Source organism: Nuphar pumila, chromosome 4 (genome assembly GCF_984573655.1).
Source record: "Nuphar pumila chromosome 4, dmNupPumi1.hap1.1, whole genome shotgun sequence".
Taxonomy (NCBI): Eukaryota; Viridiplantae; Streptophyta; class Magnoliopsida; order Nymphaeales; family Nymphaeaceae; genus Nuphar; species Nuphar pumila.
In genome coordinates, this window is record NC_143252.1 from 129,404,385 (window position 1) to 129,422,585 (window position 18,201).

An 18,201-nucleotide genomic window follows, 5' to 3' on the forward strand; every position below is an offset into this window, starting at 1 on the left:
TGTTTGACACATATGTAACTCTATCTTAGTTCTAACATATTCATTTAAGTCTACTTTCCCGTATATTTACAAATCCATATGCAGGTCTATGACATGAAAGGTGTGTTAAAATGTATCTCCAAAATCTTTGTTGTAAGTATAAATATATATACTTATATACATAGAGATACATATACATATATATATATTATATGTATATGTATCTCTATATATATAAATATATATATATTTATATCCTTTTTTATTTTCTTACCCGAAAAGGGTATTCTTGTAATTTCCTATCTTTCGCATATTCCATTTGGAATATGTTGTATTTTTCAATCTTTATTTTTTGTATTTCTTTTTTTATTTTTTTATTTTTATTCTTTTTCATAAAAGGTGCATTGGGGATCCCCCAATAGAGTCGTTGGGGGCTCCCCAACGACTTCTTTGAGAGCCCCCCTTTGCACCTCTTTCTTCTTGTATAAATAGGGGTGTTCCCCCTTGTAATTCCTAAGCTTGGGAGTCTCAAGCATTTGCTCCTTTTTATGAAATACATGCATTATTGCATGTTTGCTACTTTTACGCTTTTTGCGTATTTTGTTCAAGTGTTGTGAGAGTGTCTTCGTGCACTTCTTTTATAAAGTGTTTATGCTTGTATGCGTATTGTCTTTTCATTGACATTTTTACATGGTATCAGAGCTTGGTTGGTGATAGAGGATTGTGGGATTCTCTTCTTTTCAAGTACCTCGAAAAGCGTGCCTTCGGATCTTTGGAGGTTGAAGTGGTGGATCTTGCTTCTCAAATATTTTAGAAGAATCTTGTGCAAGCTAGCATTTGAAATATTGTGTTGGTACGCCATTTCTCCCTTTCTCTTTACTTCATAATGGGCGAAAAAGAGTCTCATTTTACTCTTGGCTTTAAATTAAATGGGTCCAACTATCATATTTGGGCCGGAAACATGGAGGCTCACATAAAAGAGAAGGGGCTATGGGGTTATGTACAAGGCACAATTCCGAAACCGGAACCCAAAATAACTATGGTAAACGGAAGTGAAATCAAGATTCTTGAAGGAGAAGAAAGGGTTAAAGCTCTTGAAGAGTATTCTAAGAAGCACGATGAATGGGAAATGAAGAATTTCAAGATTCTTTCTTGGCTCTTTTCATCTGTTGAAACTAAGATTAATGCCAACATTATTAAGTTCAAAAAGGCATCGGAAGCTTGGCATTATCTTGAGAAAATGTATACTTCGAGGGATCTATCTCATAAGCTATGTCACATGGGTGCGGGCGCGGATGCGGGGATTCGGCACTTCCAAAAAACCCGGGTGCGGGGGTGCGGCAGGGGCAAAAATGTAATAAGTAATATATATATATATAAAGGGGGTTGGGGAATAGGCGGGTTTTTTTTTTAAAAAGGGGGTTGGGGAATAGGCGGGGTTTTTTTTTTAAACTTTGCAGCTGTCAGGCAGCTGCTGTCAGCAGCTGACAGGCAGCAGCTGTGCTGACAGCTGCTGTCAGCAGCTGTGCGTGAAAACTGAAAAACTTACTTTATGCTAGTCTGTCAGCAGCTGACAGACTAGCATAAAGTTTTTAAAAAAAAAATTCGAAGCCCATTTGGGCAATTTTTTTTTTTTAAAAATGGACATTAATGATCCTGGGTGCGGTCAACGCACCCAGGATCGAGTTGACCGCACCCGGTGCGGCACCCGCACCCGCGTCGAGTCGCGTCGACGCGGGTGCGGCACCCTCCTAGCCGAATCCCTGTGACATAGCTCATAAGTATTATCTTCAAAAGAAGGCTCTCTCTCTTACTCAAGGTGAAATGACTATTAGGGAATATTTTGCCGATCTTTCCTCCATTTGGGATGAGCTTGCCATGCTTGAACCAAAATGGAGTGGAGAGGCAATTGAACTCCGTCACAAGCAACTTGAAGAAGATCGGTTCTTCAATTTTTTGAATGGGCTAAGGCCCGAATTTGAGCAAATAAGGTCTTCTCTTCTATCCTCATCTTGAAGATGTACTCACCAAATTAAGTGGTGAGGAGACTCGTATGAGTTTATGTAAACAAGGATCAAGTGTTCTTGTGGTTCTTTGTAATCATGAAGAAAGCAATGAGGTCAATGTCGTATCAAGACCCGGGAACAATGTAAAAACCTATCGTCCCCCTCATTTTAAACCACAAAATCAAGGTGAAAATGGTGGGCAAAGAGGAAAAAGAGACTATAGCAAAATTATTTGTCATTTTTGTAAAGAACCCGGACATATCAAACCCATATGTCACAAATGGAAAAAGTTTCTTGCAATGGCTACCACCGGTGTACCACAAAAGGAGGAGGCATCATCAAGTGGGTCACTCTCTATAAATCAAATAGTGGAAGCCCTTCAACCTCTCCTCAAGGGAGCTACCTCCGGTGCCGCCGTGTCTACTTCATCTATTCCAGGTAAAGTCTCTTGGCTTTTGGACTCCGATGCATCTTTTCATATGTCCCCAAACATGTTTTCACTTTCCGATTACTCAAAAAATGTTTCTCCCTCTTTTGTTTTCACTGCGGATGGAACCTCTCTTGAAATCAAAGGAATAGGTAATTTTGAAACTCAAGATTTTTTTATTCCAAAAATTAGATTTATACCTAAACTAAACTTAAACCTTCTCTCTTTTTCTCAACTCTCGGACCATGGCTGCGATATTAAATTCTCTTGTGATAAATGTTTAATACAGGATCGTTGGTCCGAGAAATTGATTAGGGAAGGCTTTAGAAAAGGAGACTTATACTATATGGAATCTCTTCAAGTTCCAAAATCTTTTTGTAATGTGGCCCAAAACAAAGATATAAATGTGTGGCACAAAAGACTTGGTCATCCTAATATCACCAAGTTGTCTTATTTACATTTTGCAAAAAAACTATATAAAAGTTTATTTTTTTGTAATGATTGTATTCTCGGAAAGATGCAAAGTTTACCTTTTGAGCAAAGAACTATGTTCTCTTCTAAAACTTTCGAAATTGTTCATTCGGATGTTTGGGGACCCGCACTTGTTGCTTCAAAAGGAGGCTTTTCTTATTATGTCATTTTTGTGGATGATTTTTCCAGATATTCGTGGATCTATTTTCTTAAGTTCAAACATGAAGTTTTTTCGTGTTTTAAAACCTTTCATTCAATGATCAAGAATCAATTCAACAGTAATATAAAGATATTTAGGAGTGATTCTGGAGGGGAATATCTCTCCAATCAATTTAAAGTATATCTTGAGGATCATGGAATTGTCCACCAAAGGTCTTGCCCTAAAACTCCTCAACAGAATGGGTTGACCGAAAGAAAACATAGGCACATCATTGAGACCACTAGGACCCTTCTTATTTCCCAAAACATTCTTAAAAACTTTTGGGCAGAAGCAGCTCTTGCTTCTGTTTATCTGATAAATCGCTTACCATCTAGGATATTAGGAAAAATATCCTCTTTTGAGATTTTATATAAACTTGAACCTGATTATAGTAGATTATGAGTTTTTGGGTATAAGTGTTTTATACTTACGGATAAGAACGACAAACTCTCTCCCAAGGCTATCCCTTGCGCTTTTCTTGGATATTCCGAAACTCAAAAAGGGTTTCGTTGTTATGATCTTCGAGATGATAAGTTATATGTCTGTATAAATGTAACTTTTTTAGAAAATGAAAGTGGCTTTGAAAAAAATGTTTCTCAACAAGAAATTTTTTATTATTCCTTCCTATTTGACTTATTATCTTGTAATGATGATATATCTAGTGATGATGATGTATCATCAAACCATGATGAGGAAAATGATGGTGACGTTGGTGAAGATAACTCACTCAATGAACAAGAAAGTAGAATTTCAAGTGATCCAATAACCTACTCTCGTAGAAACCAAGACACCTTTAGAAGTGCTATTGACCAATATAGTGAGTTTGTTCCTACTCTCGATCCCCGAAGATCTGAAAGGAATAGGTGACCTCCAACTCGTTTTGTTTCTTTTGATTTTTTCTCCCCCCGATATAAGGCTTGTCTTAGTGTCATTCACTCCTATTTTGAACCAAGGAATTTTGAAGCTAAAAAATGTATAGAATGGCAAGAAGCTATGCAAAATGAACTTAATGCCCTTAAAAAGGTTGAAACTTGGGATTTTCAAACTCTACCCATAGGAAAGAAAACTATAAGTTGTCGATGGGTTTTTAAGGTTAAAACTAAGAGCAACGGATCTCTGAAAAGGTATAAAGCTCGCTTAGTTGCAAAAGGGTATGGGCAAGAGTATGGAATTGATTATGAAGAAACTTTTGCTCCTGTAGCCCGAATGGTTACAGTTAGATGTCTTATTACTATTGCATCTATTAAAAACTGGAACATTTTTCAAATGGATGTGAAAAATATTTTTTTAAATGGTGACCTTAACGAAGAAGTGTATATGGATGCCCCACCAGGCAAGAAGATTCCTAAAGACAAAGTTCTTCGTCTTCGAAAGGCCCTCTATGGTTTGAAACAGGCCCCCAAAGCCTGGTATGACAGGTTTACCAGTGTAATGCTGGAAAATGGTTTTTCCTCCTGTTATACTGACACTGCTCTATTTACTAGAAAATCCAATGCAGGGATTGTGATACTATTACTCTATGTTGATGACATGTTAATTACAGGTGATGATGTTCAAGGAGTCAAGGGTATTAAGTCTGTCTTGACTTCAAAATTTGAGATGTCAGACTTGGGTTTTCTGACATATTTTCTTAGAATTAAGGTTGCCTATTCGCAACGTGGTTATTTTCTATCTCAGTCTAAACTTGCTTGTGAGATTATTGACAGATCAGAAATTTCTGATGACAAAGTATGCAAAACTCCTGAAGTCGTGGGATCAAAAATGAAGATTGACGACGGTGTTCCTCTAACCGATCCTACTCCTTACAGGCAGTTGGTAGGTTCTTTAATGTACCTTAGCATTACTCGACCCGATTTGTCACATGCTATACACATCGCCAGTCAGATTCAGCACGCTCCTACAACCGTTCATATGAGTGTTGTCCTTCGCATCATCAGATATTTGAAGGGGACAATAAATAAGGGAGTATTTCTATCTTCTTCTGAATTAAAATTACTTGCTTATACTGACTCAGATTGGGGAGGTGACCCTAGTAACCGTCACTCCACCACTGGTTTTTGTGTTTTCTTAGGTGAATCTTTGATCTCATGGCGATGTAAAAAGCAACAGAAGGTCTCTTTGTCATCCACTGAAGCCAAATATAGAGCCATGGCATCTACCACCATGGAAATTGTATGGATTCGACGTCTTTTGGAAGATATGGGAGTGTTTATCAGAGAACCAACAAAGCTCTGCTGTGACAATAAAAGTGCAATTTATATTGCCAAAAATCACACCTTTCACGAGCAAACAAAGCATATAGAGATGGACTGCCATTATGTCAGAGAAGAATACTTGAAGAAGATTATTGATCTACCATACGTGACGTCTGAGTATCAACTTGCAGACTTCTTCACAAAAGCACTATGTTCGCCCAGATTTCATTTCCTTCTTGACAAACTTGCGGTTATCGCACCGTAAGTTTGAGGGGGGGTGTTAAAATGTATCTCCAAAATCTTTGTTGTAAGTATAAATATATATACTTATATACATAGAGATACATATACATATATATATATATATATATTATATGTATATGTATCTCTATATATATATATAAATATATATATTTATATCCTTTTTTTATTTTCTTACCCGAAAAGGGTATTCTTGTAATTTCCTATCTTGCGCATATTCCATTTGGAATATGTTGTATTTTTCAATCTTTATTTTTTGTATTTCTTTTTTTATTTTTTTATTTTTATTCTTTTTCATAAAAGGTGCATTGGGGGTCCCCCAATAGAGTCGTTGGGGGGGGGGGCCAACAGTCACAAATGTGACCGTTGGGGGCTCCCCAACGACTCCTTTGGGAGCCCCCCTTTGCACCTCTTTCTTCTTGTATAAATAGGGGTGTTCCCCCTTGTAATTCCTAAGCTTGAGAGTCTCAAGCATTTGCTCCTTTTTATGAAATACATGCATTATTGCATGTTTGCTACTTTTACGCTTTTTGCGTATTTTGTTCAAGTGTTGTGAGAGTGTCTTCGTGCACTTCTTTTATAAAGTGTTTATGCTTGTATGCGTATTGTCTTTTCATAGACATTTTTACAAGGTGGTATTTTCTTGCATGTTGGCCAAAACAATGCGTGAAAATATAGGCAAATATAAACTACCAATGCCTCTGTTTGAAATCATTCCACATCTCTCTCTCTCTCTCTCTCTCTCTCTCTCTCTCTCTCTCTCTCTCTCCATGGGTTTTCTCCATCAATATAGGAAAACCGATTGTATTTATTTTTCAGCATTATAAGTCTTGTTTTGTTGGGTCACTCATGTTGCATCCAGTCTTTTAGGAAATCAACCTGAAAACAGAAAAGGGGAACCTCTCCTATCTATATGATTCATGCCAGAAGTCTTTTATTTTTGTCAACTAACAAGAGATTTACAAGTATCACCATTTATTAATGTGAGCCATGTTGCATTTATGATGGCCATGCCCACATGCAATGAAGACAAAAATTAAAAAAAAGGGGGGGGGGGGGGGGGGGGGGGGGGGGGGGGGTTGATGTGGCTCTCTCTTTCTCATACTACTTATGAGATTGCAATCAAGTTGTGTGATAATTCTTGTGATATGGTTGTCATGGCTCATGTGATATATGAAAACTTACTTTCAATGTGTGTTGCACATAAGATAAAAGGATGCATGCAAAAATCAAGGATGTGTCACCAGAGATTGAGAGAGAGGAGGAAGAAGAGAGATAGGAGAAGAGGGATGCAACAATACTCCTCACACCCAATGTGGGTCATGAGTACCTTTTAATAAACAATATTATATGTACAGAAATGCCCCTAGGATTAATATACAATATAACTTACATTAGAGGGGTGTTACATTAGGGATCATTAATGACGTCAGTCCGAGAGATCTAGATTTGGACCCAAAGTATCACATCTCAATAGCCTCCCTCAAGTTGTGCATGGTGAGAACCATGGACAACTTGCTCTTCAAGTACCAAAACCCCGGCTTGCTTAGCCCTTTTGTGAACAAATCAGCCACTTGATCTTGAGTTCCAACAAACTGGGTTGTAATCTTCTCACTTTCTATTTTGCTTATTATAAAATGTTGATATGTTTCAATATGATTGATTCTTCCATGCTGAATTGGATTAAGTGGGATCTTAATTGCGCTTTGATTATCATAGAACAATATGAAACTTGGTGTCTGTTGATTTAGATCAGACAATAAATACCTAATCAAAGTTACCTCTGATGAAGTTGCCGCCATTGACCAATACTCGGCCCCAGTACTGGAACGGGCCACCGCCTTTTGTTTCTTGCTGTTCCACGATACTAGATTTTTCTAAATAAAAACAAGTATCCAGAGATTGATCTTCTTTCATTTGGGTCCCCTGCCCAGTCTGCATCTGAAAAGCTCATCACTGATATCATGTCCTCCAGTACTGGAACGGGCCACCGCCTTTTGTTTCTTGCTGTTCCACGATACTAGATTTTTCTAAATAAAAACAAGTATCCAGAGATTGATCTTCTTTCATCTGGGTCCCCTGCCCAGTCTGCATCTGAAAAGCTCATCACTGATATCATGTCCTCCAGTACTGGAACGGGCCACCGCCTTTTGTTTCTTGCTGTTCCACGATACTAGATTTTTCTAAATAAAAATAAGTATCCAGAGATTGATCTTCTTTCATCTGGGTCCCCTGCCCAGTCTGCATCTGAAAAGGTCATCACTGATATCATGTCCTCACCACTGTTAAAATGTATTGTGTATAATATTCAATATATATATTGAAGATATATATATATACATTATATATATATATCTTTTACTGTGTATGTAAACTGAAATGCCCATCAGGGGTATTTCAGCTTGTAATAGGTGTTAGTCCACTAGGGACTGACGACTTTTGTCTTTTACTTTTTATTTTTTTAATTTATTTTGTTCTGTTGTAAAAGGCTGGTCCAACTAGCTGTTAGACCAGCCCCTTGAGCATGGGGCACTACTCCCTCCCTTGTATTGTTTAATGCTTGTTGCCAAGCATATTTGAATAAAAAACTTATTATTTTACTCGTGTTCTTGATCGTTTTTTAAGAGATTGTGTGTTAGCCCTTAGTGGCTCCTTGCATTTGGCCCATTAGAGGTTCTTGTACTTAAGTGTGCACCTTTGTAGCCACTTTGTGGCATTGTATTTGTGCACTTGTTTCATTACATGGTATCAGAGCCTTCGGTGCTCTTGGGTGGAAGCTTGTACACAAAAAAAATGATTGCAGGATTGTTGTAGGATTGGTTTGTTGGCTCGTTGGCTGGAGAGGTGCGCCATCAAACTTCTGCAACACCTTTTTCTTGCTTTCTTCTCTTCTTCTTTCTTCTCTTTCTTATCTCTTTTTTTTCCTTCATTATGGTCGATAAAGAAATTATAAAGGTTGTTCCCATCAAATTTGATGGGAAAAGCTACAACTTCTGGACCGCGGCGGAAAAAATAATCCTCATGGGTAAAGATTTGTGGCATTTTGTTGATGAATTCACCTTGGAACCACAATAAGTTCTCACAAAATTGGATGTTGGAACCGATAGTGAATCCAAAGAAGAAAGCCTTAAGGAGATTGAAAAACAAAAAGCTATACTTAATTACAAAAAGGCCTATAAAGAGTGGGAAGTAGGCCATACCAAGGTTCTTTTCCTCTTTATGGGTAGTATGTGTGAGGAGCCTTGCTTCGATATCCTTGAATTTGAAAGAGCTGATGAGGCTTGGGAATATGTTAGACAAACATATACCCAAAAAGATGTGGCACACAAATGGGATCTCGAAGACAAAGTACATAATTGCAAACAAGGTGGTAAGACTCTGAGGGAATACTATAGTACCCTCAAAAGACTTTAGGATCAATTGGCTAAACTTGAGCCTATATGGGAGACTCCAAATGATGCTCAAGAATGGAAGAAATGCAAGCATAAGGAACAACTGTTACAATTTTTTAGAAGATTTAGACCTAAATTTGAACAAGTTCGGGTCAATATTATTCATAAGGAAAAACCACTTCCCTTACATGAAGTCTTGGCTCAAGTATACATGGAGACAAGACTTAAATCTATGTCTAAATATAAGGAAATAAATGATATATTGTACGGCTTATGTGTAATGCCCCAAAATTTCCAACTTGCAAACCTTTCAGAAGAATAGACAAGAGACTAAAAAGAGATCTCTTTATCTCAGAGATGGTTTATGAAATCAGCGGAAGACTATTCTTTTGTTAATTTCAGAAAGGCAAGCTGATAACTTTGAGCGCGTTAGCTAAAAGAACCAAAACGCACAATCCATGCTACTTGCAAACACTTGAAAAAGCCACTTTCATTTAAGACGTTCTCCAAATAGTACAAAATTCGGATATCCCAAGGAAAATCCGTTACAAAACCCCAAACATCAGGACGCGAGCTAAGAGCAGGAAGAAGAACGTCTTGGATGCCATCTTGCCATCGCGTCATCGCCTGTAGTGTACCTAATCATCACATGTACCCATAGAATGGGTTAGTTTCGCGAAAAACTAGTAGGTGCACAAGAGACTGCAGGAAATTGAATTATGTACATTTAATTCAGCAAGTTACGCAGTTTAAAGCAAATATGCAGTCAAACAGGTAAGCAATGCATGAGGTAAAATAGTGCAAGCGCGTAAGTAGTGCAAGTGAATAAGTAGTGCAAGCGAGTTAGTAGTGCAAGCGAATAAGTAGTGTAAGCGAATCAGTAGTGCAAGCGAATCAGTAGTGCAAGCGAATCTCACGACCCAACGACCAGTGTGAACAGACCTTATGTTTCGATAATTACTGGTCTGCGGGTACGCGCAGGCAAAACGTAGAAACAACTGAGACTAGTTTGGGCGTTTGTTATTCTATGTATTTTCAATAACCCGAATAGCTAGTTGAGTCTGCTCCAAAGAGACGGCTTTAGCCGAGAGAGGATTCCCCAAAGGAGGCAGTGCCACGGATGCATCCAACTTCTGCAGAAGTGTTGAGCTAACTATTATAGCCCCTTTCCCCTAACTCCGATGACTGAGGAGGCCGGATCGTTGCCCGTAGGGTGGTTGTTAACAACCTGTCCATTGGAGTTTGTACCGCTCTGTCCTCTCCCTTGACAGACACATAGAAGCGAATAGGTACGTTAGGGGTTGCTTAACTAACGACCCATTCTATGTTGTGGTCTTTAAACCACTCGAGCATCTTGCCTGTGAAGGCGAATGTGAGGCCATTTATGTGATTACAGCATTGTGCATTTAGCATTGTTCGAGGTCGCACGACCGTCTCATCCGATCATCGCAGTACTAGACGTGTCGTGCACGACTATAAGTACTCTAGGATGAAGGGGGTATAGCTTCTCAATAGAAGCCTCAACAGGAGTGTTTCACAAAGATGTAAAGTTTATCAACTTTACTTTATCTTTTGAAACAGCAATACCTTGTGCCAACATTATGCATGTGATTTTCTAGAACCTCATCCGCTATCGGGGTATCTACATGCCTCGCATGACTCGATACCGGCCTCGATAGACGGGATACAAGTTTCTCAACAGAACCCCTGCTAAGTAGCTCGCTCGAACCCCAACTCGTTTGCAGGACTGCATACTCGAAGAGTCAGGATCCTTGCAAGGTATCCCTCTCCTTAGACGAGGATGTAACGCTAACTCCCAACTCAACTTTCGTCACAAGAGAGAGGGTAGTAAATGCCCCTTGCATCCTCCACGAGGATGCCTTTAAGGCATACGCAAAGAGCAAGAACCTGCACGTCATCTGCAATAGCAAGGCAATACCAACACATATGCAAAAGCAAGAGCCTAGGCGCAGAGCGCGACGTAAGGTAAAGGCGATAAGCAGAAGTGCAACGCTAAACCTCGACGCGATGCATGACGGGAAGTCAACTGATAGAAGGTAAAGGGCAAGGATTGCGGAACCGCATCCTTGAGTGAAGTGCATACTCGTATAAATATATATATTTGTATATATATATATATATATATTCATTTAATGATCGTTTTTAGTTTAATTGAACTTAATTCAATTATCCAAGTCTTTCGTGCAATCTTCCCCTGCCTTGGAGAGTTACGAGCTCGCTGGCGTCTGCGGATGTACATGATTGACGGCTCGGATCGCGGAGCGCAAGTGGGATCTGTCGTAGCTGCAATTATGCGATATTAACATGCAACTCAAACAAAAGCAAAAGCAAGGAGAAGACTCGACTTCTCTGATAGATAGGGTTGAGGCCAACTGTCCCAATTGCCTCAGAAAAAAAAGTATGGGGCAGGGCCAAATGACCCTTGCTGCCAAAAGAGAAACGTAGTCAAAACGAGTTGATGACTTACGCTTACTGAGAATTCTTCGTTGAAGACCAACTATTACAATGATCTATTCCCATCACGATGTAGTTTCTGAAGATTACCCGGGCCTGTCGGGCAAGGGTACAGGCTCGTGCACAAAGGGCAGGGGGCCATCGGCTCCTGCTGGTAAGCAAAAAAGGCAGGGGCCGATGGCCCCTGCTAGAACAACTAAAAGGGCAGGCCAGAACAGCCCAAAAGAGGCGGGAGCCTTCAGCCCCTGCTGAAATAAACAAGGCAGGGGCCGATGGCCCCTACTGGCAGGCAAAAAGGGGCAGGGAGGAGGGGCTCGACCCCTCCCCTGCCGTAGCAGAGAACAGGGAGGAGGGGCTCGGCCCCTCTCCTACCATAACGGAAGCAGGAAGGGGGCTCAGCCCCTCCCCTGCCATAACGAAAGAAGGGAGGAGGCTCAGCCCCCTCCCCAATCGTAACGGAGAGCAGGGAGGGGTGTCGTGCCCCTCCCCTGCTAAAAGGGGGCACAGGGAGGGGGTTTGACCCCTCCCGTGGCCACACAGAGAGGTGAGGGAGAGAGAGAAGAGACTGAGAGGAAAAAGAGGGGAAAAGAGGAAGCGGTGGCGTACCAGGGGGTTTTCGGAGGAAGCTCGCCGAAGAGGAGCTCGCCGGAAGAAAAGGGGGGGGTCGCCGATGTCGGTGGCGGTGGCTGTCGGGGGTCGCCGGCGTCGGTGAAAGTGGACGAGCGAGAGAGAGAAACGGAGAGACAGAGGGAGACGAGAGGGTCGGTGAGAGAGAGAGTCGGGGACGAGAGGGTGAGAAAGAGACAACAGAGAGCGAGAGGCGGTGAGGGGGGTTTCGTAACCCTCCTCCCGCCTGCCTCGCTGTCTTTTATTGACAGCGAGGGGCGGTGGCCCGGGTCGGGTCCAGATCCGGCCCAAACCAATTTTTTTTTTGTGTTATTACATTATGTGCCATACCACTGAAAATTATCTCACTACTCAGCAAATGAACCACAAGAGAGAGAGAGAATCACATATCCTCCTTATTTTTGTCTTTATTACATGTCAGCATGGTCGTCATAAAGCAAAATGACCATGCATTAATAAATGGTGTATACTTGTGAATCTTTTGTTAGTAAATTTGACAAAAATAAAATTTTTTGACATGAACCATCTAAGTAAGAGAGATTTCCTTGTGTTTTTATTGGATGTGGGCATGGCAATCATAAAGCATCATGACCCATCCATTAATAAGTGTCGTGCATGTGTAAACCTTTCATTAGTTAAATTGAAATAAAAATAGAAGTGCTGACACCATGGGTTTTCTCCATCGATGTAGGGAAACTGATTATATTTATTTTTTACCATTATAAGTCTTGTTTGGTTGGGTTACTCGTGTTGCATCCAGTCTTTTAGGAAATCAACCTGAAAACAGAAAAGGGGAACCTCTCCTATCTATATGGTTCATACCGGAAGTTTTTTATTTTTGTCAACTAACAAGAGATTTACATGTATCACCATTTAGTAATGAGTCATGTTGTGTTTATGATGGCCATGCCCACAAACAATGAAGGCGAAAATTTTAAAAAAGGGGGATGATGTGGCTCTCTCTCTCTCTCATTTTTTTTTTCATCTAGGACAACCACATGTCGCTTTAACAACGGGAAACTATAAACTACCATTCTTCTCACTCTTATTGAAGTGCTCGCTCACATGAAACCGATACCTCTCTCTTTGAGAGTGTGCATCACGTATGTAACCCCATCTTCAGTCTGATATACCCATTTAAGTCTACTTTCTTCAGTTCTTGTACATTTACAAATCTGTATGCTGATCTATGACATGAAAGGTGGTATTTTCTTGCATGCTGGCCAAAACAACGCATGGAAAAAATGGGCAATTATAAACTTCCAACTTTGTCACTTTTACCGAATCACTTACCCCACGTGATATTGATGCCTCTTTGTTTGAGAACATTCCAAACATTTATAGCTCTATTTTTAGTACTTGTGCACATCTCTCTCATGTACTGCTTTTGTGATTGTGGTTAAGTTGCTGACTTGTGAAATATTTTTCATTGATATGGCTGCATATAATGTAAACTTCTTTCAAGGATGCATATGGATGTAAACAGAACATGTGACGACCTAAATGATATATGTTGGTTCCGTTTGGAGAATCAGTGTGGATTTAGATAATTTTCAAGAATAACCTCAATAAAATTTAAAGCTTCTTCAGTTACGGTCTTGTGACACATTGATGATGCAGAGAAATTGACAGGCAGATACAACAAATTGTCAAGAAGATTAGGATTTGGCAGATAAATATTTCCATGAGAAAAGCAAATATTGATTGTTTCAGAAGCAAATCTTATTGCTTTGCAGTGAAGGCAATAAGTAGGTGTGGGTATTATAAGCTCTTCTTTATTCTCATATGGACGATATCAAAATCATTAGAAATATCTATTGTATCTTTGTCCTTGTCCGTAGCTACAAATATTTCAATAAAAAAAGTTATAGTTAGTAATATTTACAACTTATGAACTCTAAGAAAAGATATTATTACCATCATCATTTACTGCTTCATATCTTTCAACCACCTCAATGAGATCTACGTCACATAGGTGCAGGTGCGGGTGCGGATGTGGCGATGCGTCACTTAAAAAAAACTTGAGTGCAGGGAGGATATATATATATATATATATATATATATATATATATATATATATATATATATATATATATATATATATATATCATTTTTAACAGTTTTATGTTAACACTACGTCTATGTGCGTGCATTTATGTATTTATATATGTAATATAGATAAAAATGGACTTGGTTAGGGTTAACTTAGTCTACTTTTGAACAGAAATGGACCTCGGTGTGGTTGACTTCACCTAACACAAAGGAAGACGTGTCCAAGTGTCGCACCCGCATGGGTATGGGTGTGGTGCCCTGTTAGAAGAGTCTTTGTTACATAGATTGAGATTATTAAGTTTAGCTTAGTATTCCAACTCATTCAAATACAACAACAACAACTACTACGCCTTCATCCCAAAACAATTAGGGTCGGCGATATGAACCAAAAAAGAAAATCATTCTGGGTCTTCCACATGAATCCTTCTCCTCCAATCATTTCTATCCAATGTCATGTCCTCGGTGAGGTTCAAAGTATTCATATCCTTTCCTATCATCTTCATCCAAGTCTTCTTAGGCCTACCCCGACCTCTTTTAACTAATAAATTTTCCCATTTCTTCATCCTTCTAATTGGAGCATCATTAGGCCTTCGCCGAATATGTCCAAACCACTGTAAACGATTCTCTCTCATCTTATTTTCAATGGATGCAACGCCTACCTTCTTACGTATCTCCTTGTTTCGAATCTTATCTTTTATTGTATTTCCACATATCCATCTAAGCATACGCATCTCAGCTACACTCATTTATTTTTTGAATATGATGTCTCTTGGCAGCCCAACATTTCGTATCATATAATAAAGCGGGCCTAATTGTCGTCCTATAAAACTTTCCCTTCAACTGCAATGGCATTTTACGATCGTACAACACTCCAGTTGCACTTTTCAATTTCATCCACCCAACCTTTATCCTATGATTTACATCTTCATCAATTTCTCCATACTTTGAATGATAGATCCCAAATATTTGAAACAGTCATCCACCAGTATTTCTTGCTCACCAAGCTTCACTACACTCCCATCACTACTTCGTTGCTTATTAAACCGACATTCCATATATTCTGTCTTACTCTTAAAACCTCGTGCTTCCAATGTCTGTCTCCATAATTCTAACTTAGCATTAACCCCAACTCTAGATTCATCAATCAAAACAATATCATCAGCAAACAACATACACCACGGCACATTTTATTGAATTGATCTCGTAAGCTCATCCATCACTATAGCAAATAGGAAAGGGCTTAATACAGATCCTTGATGTAACCCAACCGTTATAGGAAAATTGGTTGTCACTCATCCACAAGTGCGGACATTGGTTACTACTCCTTCGTACATATCTTTAATTATACTAATGTACTTGAGATAAACACCTTTCTTCATCATTGTCCACCAGAGAACATCCCTAGGTACTCTATCATATGCTTTCTCCAAATCAATAAAAACCATATGCAAATCTTTGTTCATCTCTCTATATCTCTCAATAAGTTGTCTAAGAAGATGTATAGCTTCCATAGTTGATCTTCCAGCCATATTTGAGGCCTCAAAATTTTACAAAGATCTTGGACCATTAATTTTTCAAACCTCATAATCAGAATCGAACACTCCAAGAGCTGATCCCTATAAAATCGAGTACATAGATGATAGATCATATCCGTACGGTCAAAATTTAAAAATAAAACGAAAAAGGCCTAAAAAACCCATTTAGCATATTTCATGTGTGTGTGCGGTGGAAAAAGAAGATAAATGAGAGAGAGAGAGAGAGAAATTGTTAATTGGCCTTGATAGCACATCCTAATAAGACGGCAACCTGCCCTACACCATTCTTGAACCTGCAGTCCTATTGCCAGAACTTGAAGTAAAATAACACACCAATGTAAAGGAGTAACCACAGCAGGGACAATATGGCACATAAATTCATTACTGCAATAGCTGTTTTTGTTTGAAGAATATGGTTTATTAGCTTCGCATATTTCAGAAGAGATTCATAGACAAAACAAGATACAGAATTCATGTCATCGATGGATTAACCAAGGTACAGAGAGCCTTTGATACATGTGGTCAACATTTAATACAGGGCACTTGCAGCTTAACGGAATATAAAAAGACTTCAATAACTAAAATCTTTTATTGGAAATCTCAGATATATTAAAAAATAATTTTTATGACGTACCTGTCGTCCTCTGCCCTTCCCATCCTTTGCACCTTCAATAATACCAGGGAGATCCAATAACTGACAAACAACCAATATGAGTTCTTTTTTTTTTAATGGACATATCTGCGAAGCTAAAACTGGTAAAGTTCACAGCTACTATTGTTGAATCTTTGCTAGTATCATCAAAAAACATATTAACTGATATAAAAGCAACATGAGGTTACTAGCAAGCATTTCCATTAAGCCAAAACTGGTAAAGTTCACAGCAACTATTGTTCAATCTTTGCAAGTAATCATATCAAAAAAATAATTATAAAGAGTGCATGGTTGTTTACATGCCTTAAACATAGAATAACAGCAAGAACAGTGATCAAGGAAAATAAACAGATTTTCTGATGCTTTTTCTTTAACAGAAACAGAAGAAAGCACGAACAGCTGAGAACTTTTTCATTGATTAAGCAATTGTTAGATTATATAACGCAGTTTAGTCCTTTTTCATTAAATTTTTGAGCTAGAGTAGATGTGTTCTTTTGTTTCTAAATTTTATTTTTGTCCGTAATAGCAATTTTGTCATTTGCACTTGTACTTTGTAACTGCTGTAAATTCTTTCAGGCTATTTTCGTCTTCCTTATTTTTTACCAGTGTTATAAATATGACCCTCAATAATTTAATGTTGAAGTGAAAATCAACGTTCATTTTCTCTCTGAACCATCTATCTATAGCTGAAATGGCATGAGAGCTGAGGGACAACCTGTGAAATTGTCACATCAAATGCGATTTCTACTGGCTTGGGTTGATTTTTCCTGTCTTGCAAGAGTACCAGAGATATTACAAGGGTCATCTGTTGGGGTTTAAGACAGAAACACCTCATTTTTTCTAAGAATCTGAGAGGTTCTTCACATCTGAGCAGAGTAAGTCTGATTGGGGTGCATGACTGTTTTGGGCCCACTTGTTTTTTGGCCTGTATAGGCATAGAAATCAACCTTAGGTGTAATTATTGAGTTTTATAGGCTGCTGTTTCACACTGTTTGCTGCCACCACTCACACTTTGCATATTTTCTCATATTTGATGAGTTTCGTAGCAAATCTGGGTACAGTAGTGGCCGTTCCAGCCTAGTGACACTTTGGTATGATTCTAGACAAGGTTATATAAGTGAACTCAAACTTTTGGGCATTTTCTCATATTTGACAAGTTTTGAAGCAAATCTGAGTACAATAGTAGTCATTTCCACCTATTGACACTTTAGCATGATTCTAGACAAGATTACATCAGTTCTATAAGGTTCAGTTTGTGCTTCTTCAGCTTTGATTATTTCCTCTTGGCTCTGTCAGGTTCAGAGCAGGCTTATTTTCTGGTATCAGTTTATCTATGGTACCATTACCTATTGTTCCTGTTCAGGTGACCTTTGTGTGAAAATTTTCTAGTGAGGTGTTCTTACCTATTCTGGTGATGGTTCCAAAAATAGTAATTGCTGTAGTGGTTGTGTGGAACTGTAATACCCGTAATTTTTATCAAATAAATAAACCTGAAATTTATGTCCTTAAGCTAGTATAAGTATAATTCTATCGTTTTAATTTGGATCTTCGATATTGGATCCCAACGAACATTTAATAATAGAGGTTGAAATTCTGTTCGGATCTCTGATATTGGATCCTCAATATCATGGTCATATTGGATACATGGTCCAGGAAGAATTCAGTGGATCCGCGAAGTTTAAATTAAATGTTAATAAGAAATTTTCTGTATAGGACCTATAACACCTTATGGGAATTCGTAATAGTCTATGTGACGTTTGGATCCATAATATTGCATTTGGATCCTGGACATCGGAGATTTAAATATGGTGAAGATCCAATTAGAATTTTTATGTTTGAATCCATAATAGTGATCTAGATCCATGTATCGTAATTCAGATCCATAGTGTTAAGAAAATTTCGGATCCTTAGATCCGTATTTCTTAAGAGG

General features: G+C 38.7%; 1 protein-coding gene across 1 annotated transcript in view; it reads right to left on the reverse strand.

Annotated features, from left to right (window-relative positions):
- The window catches only part of LOC149841034 (GTP-binding protein-like protein), a 66,648-nt gene that overhangs the window by 8,646 nt on the left and 39,801 nt on the right, over window positions 1–18,201 (reverse strand). Inside the window, exon 5 of the mRNA XM_090003545.1 lies at window positions 16,254–16,313. Coding sequence (XP_089859671.1) covers window positions 16,254–16,313 — 60 coding nt within the window. The remainder of the gene's footprint in view (window positions 1–16,253; window positions 16,314–18,201) is intronic.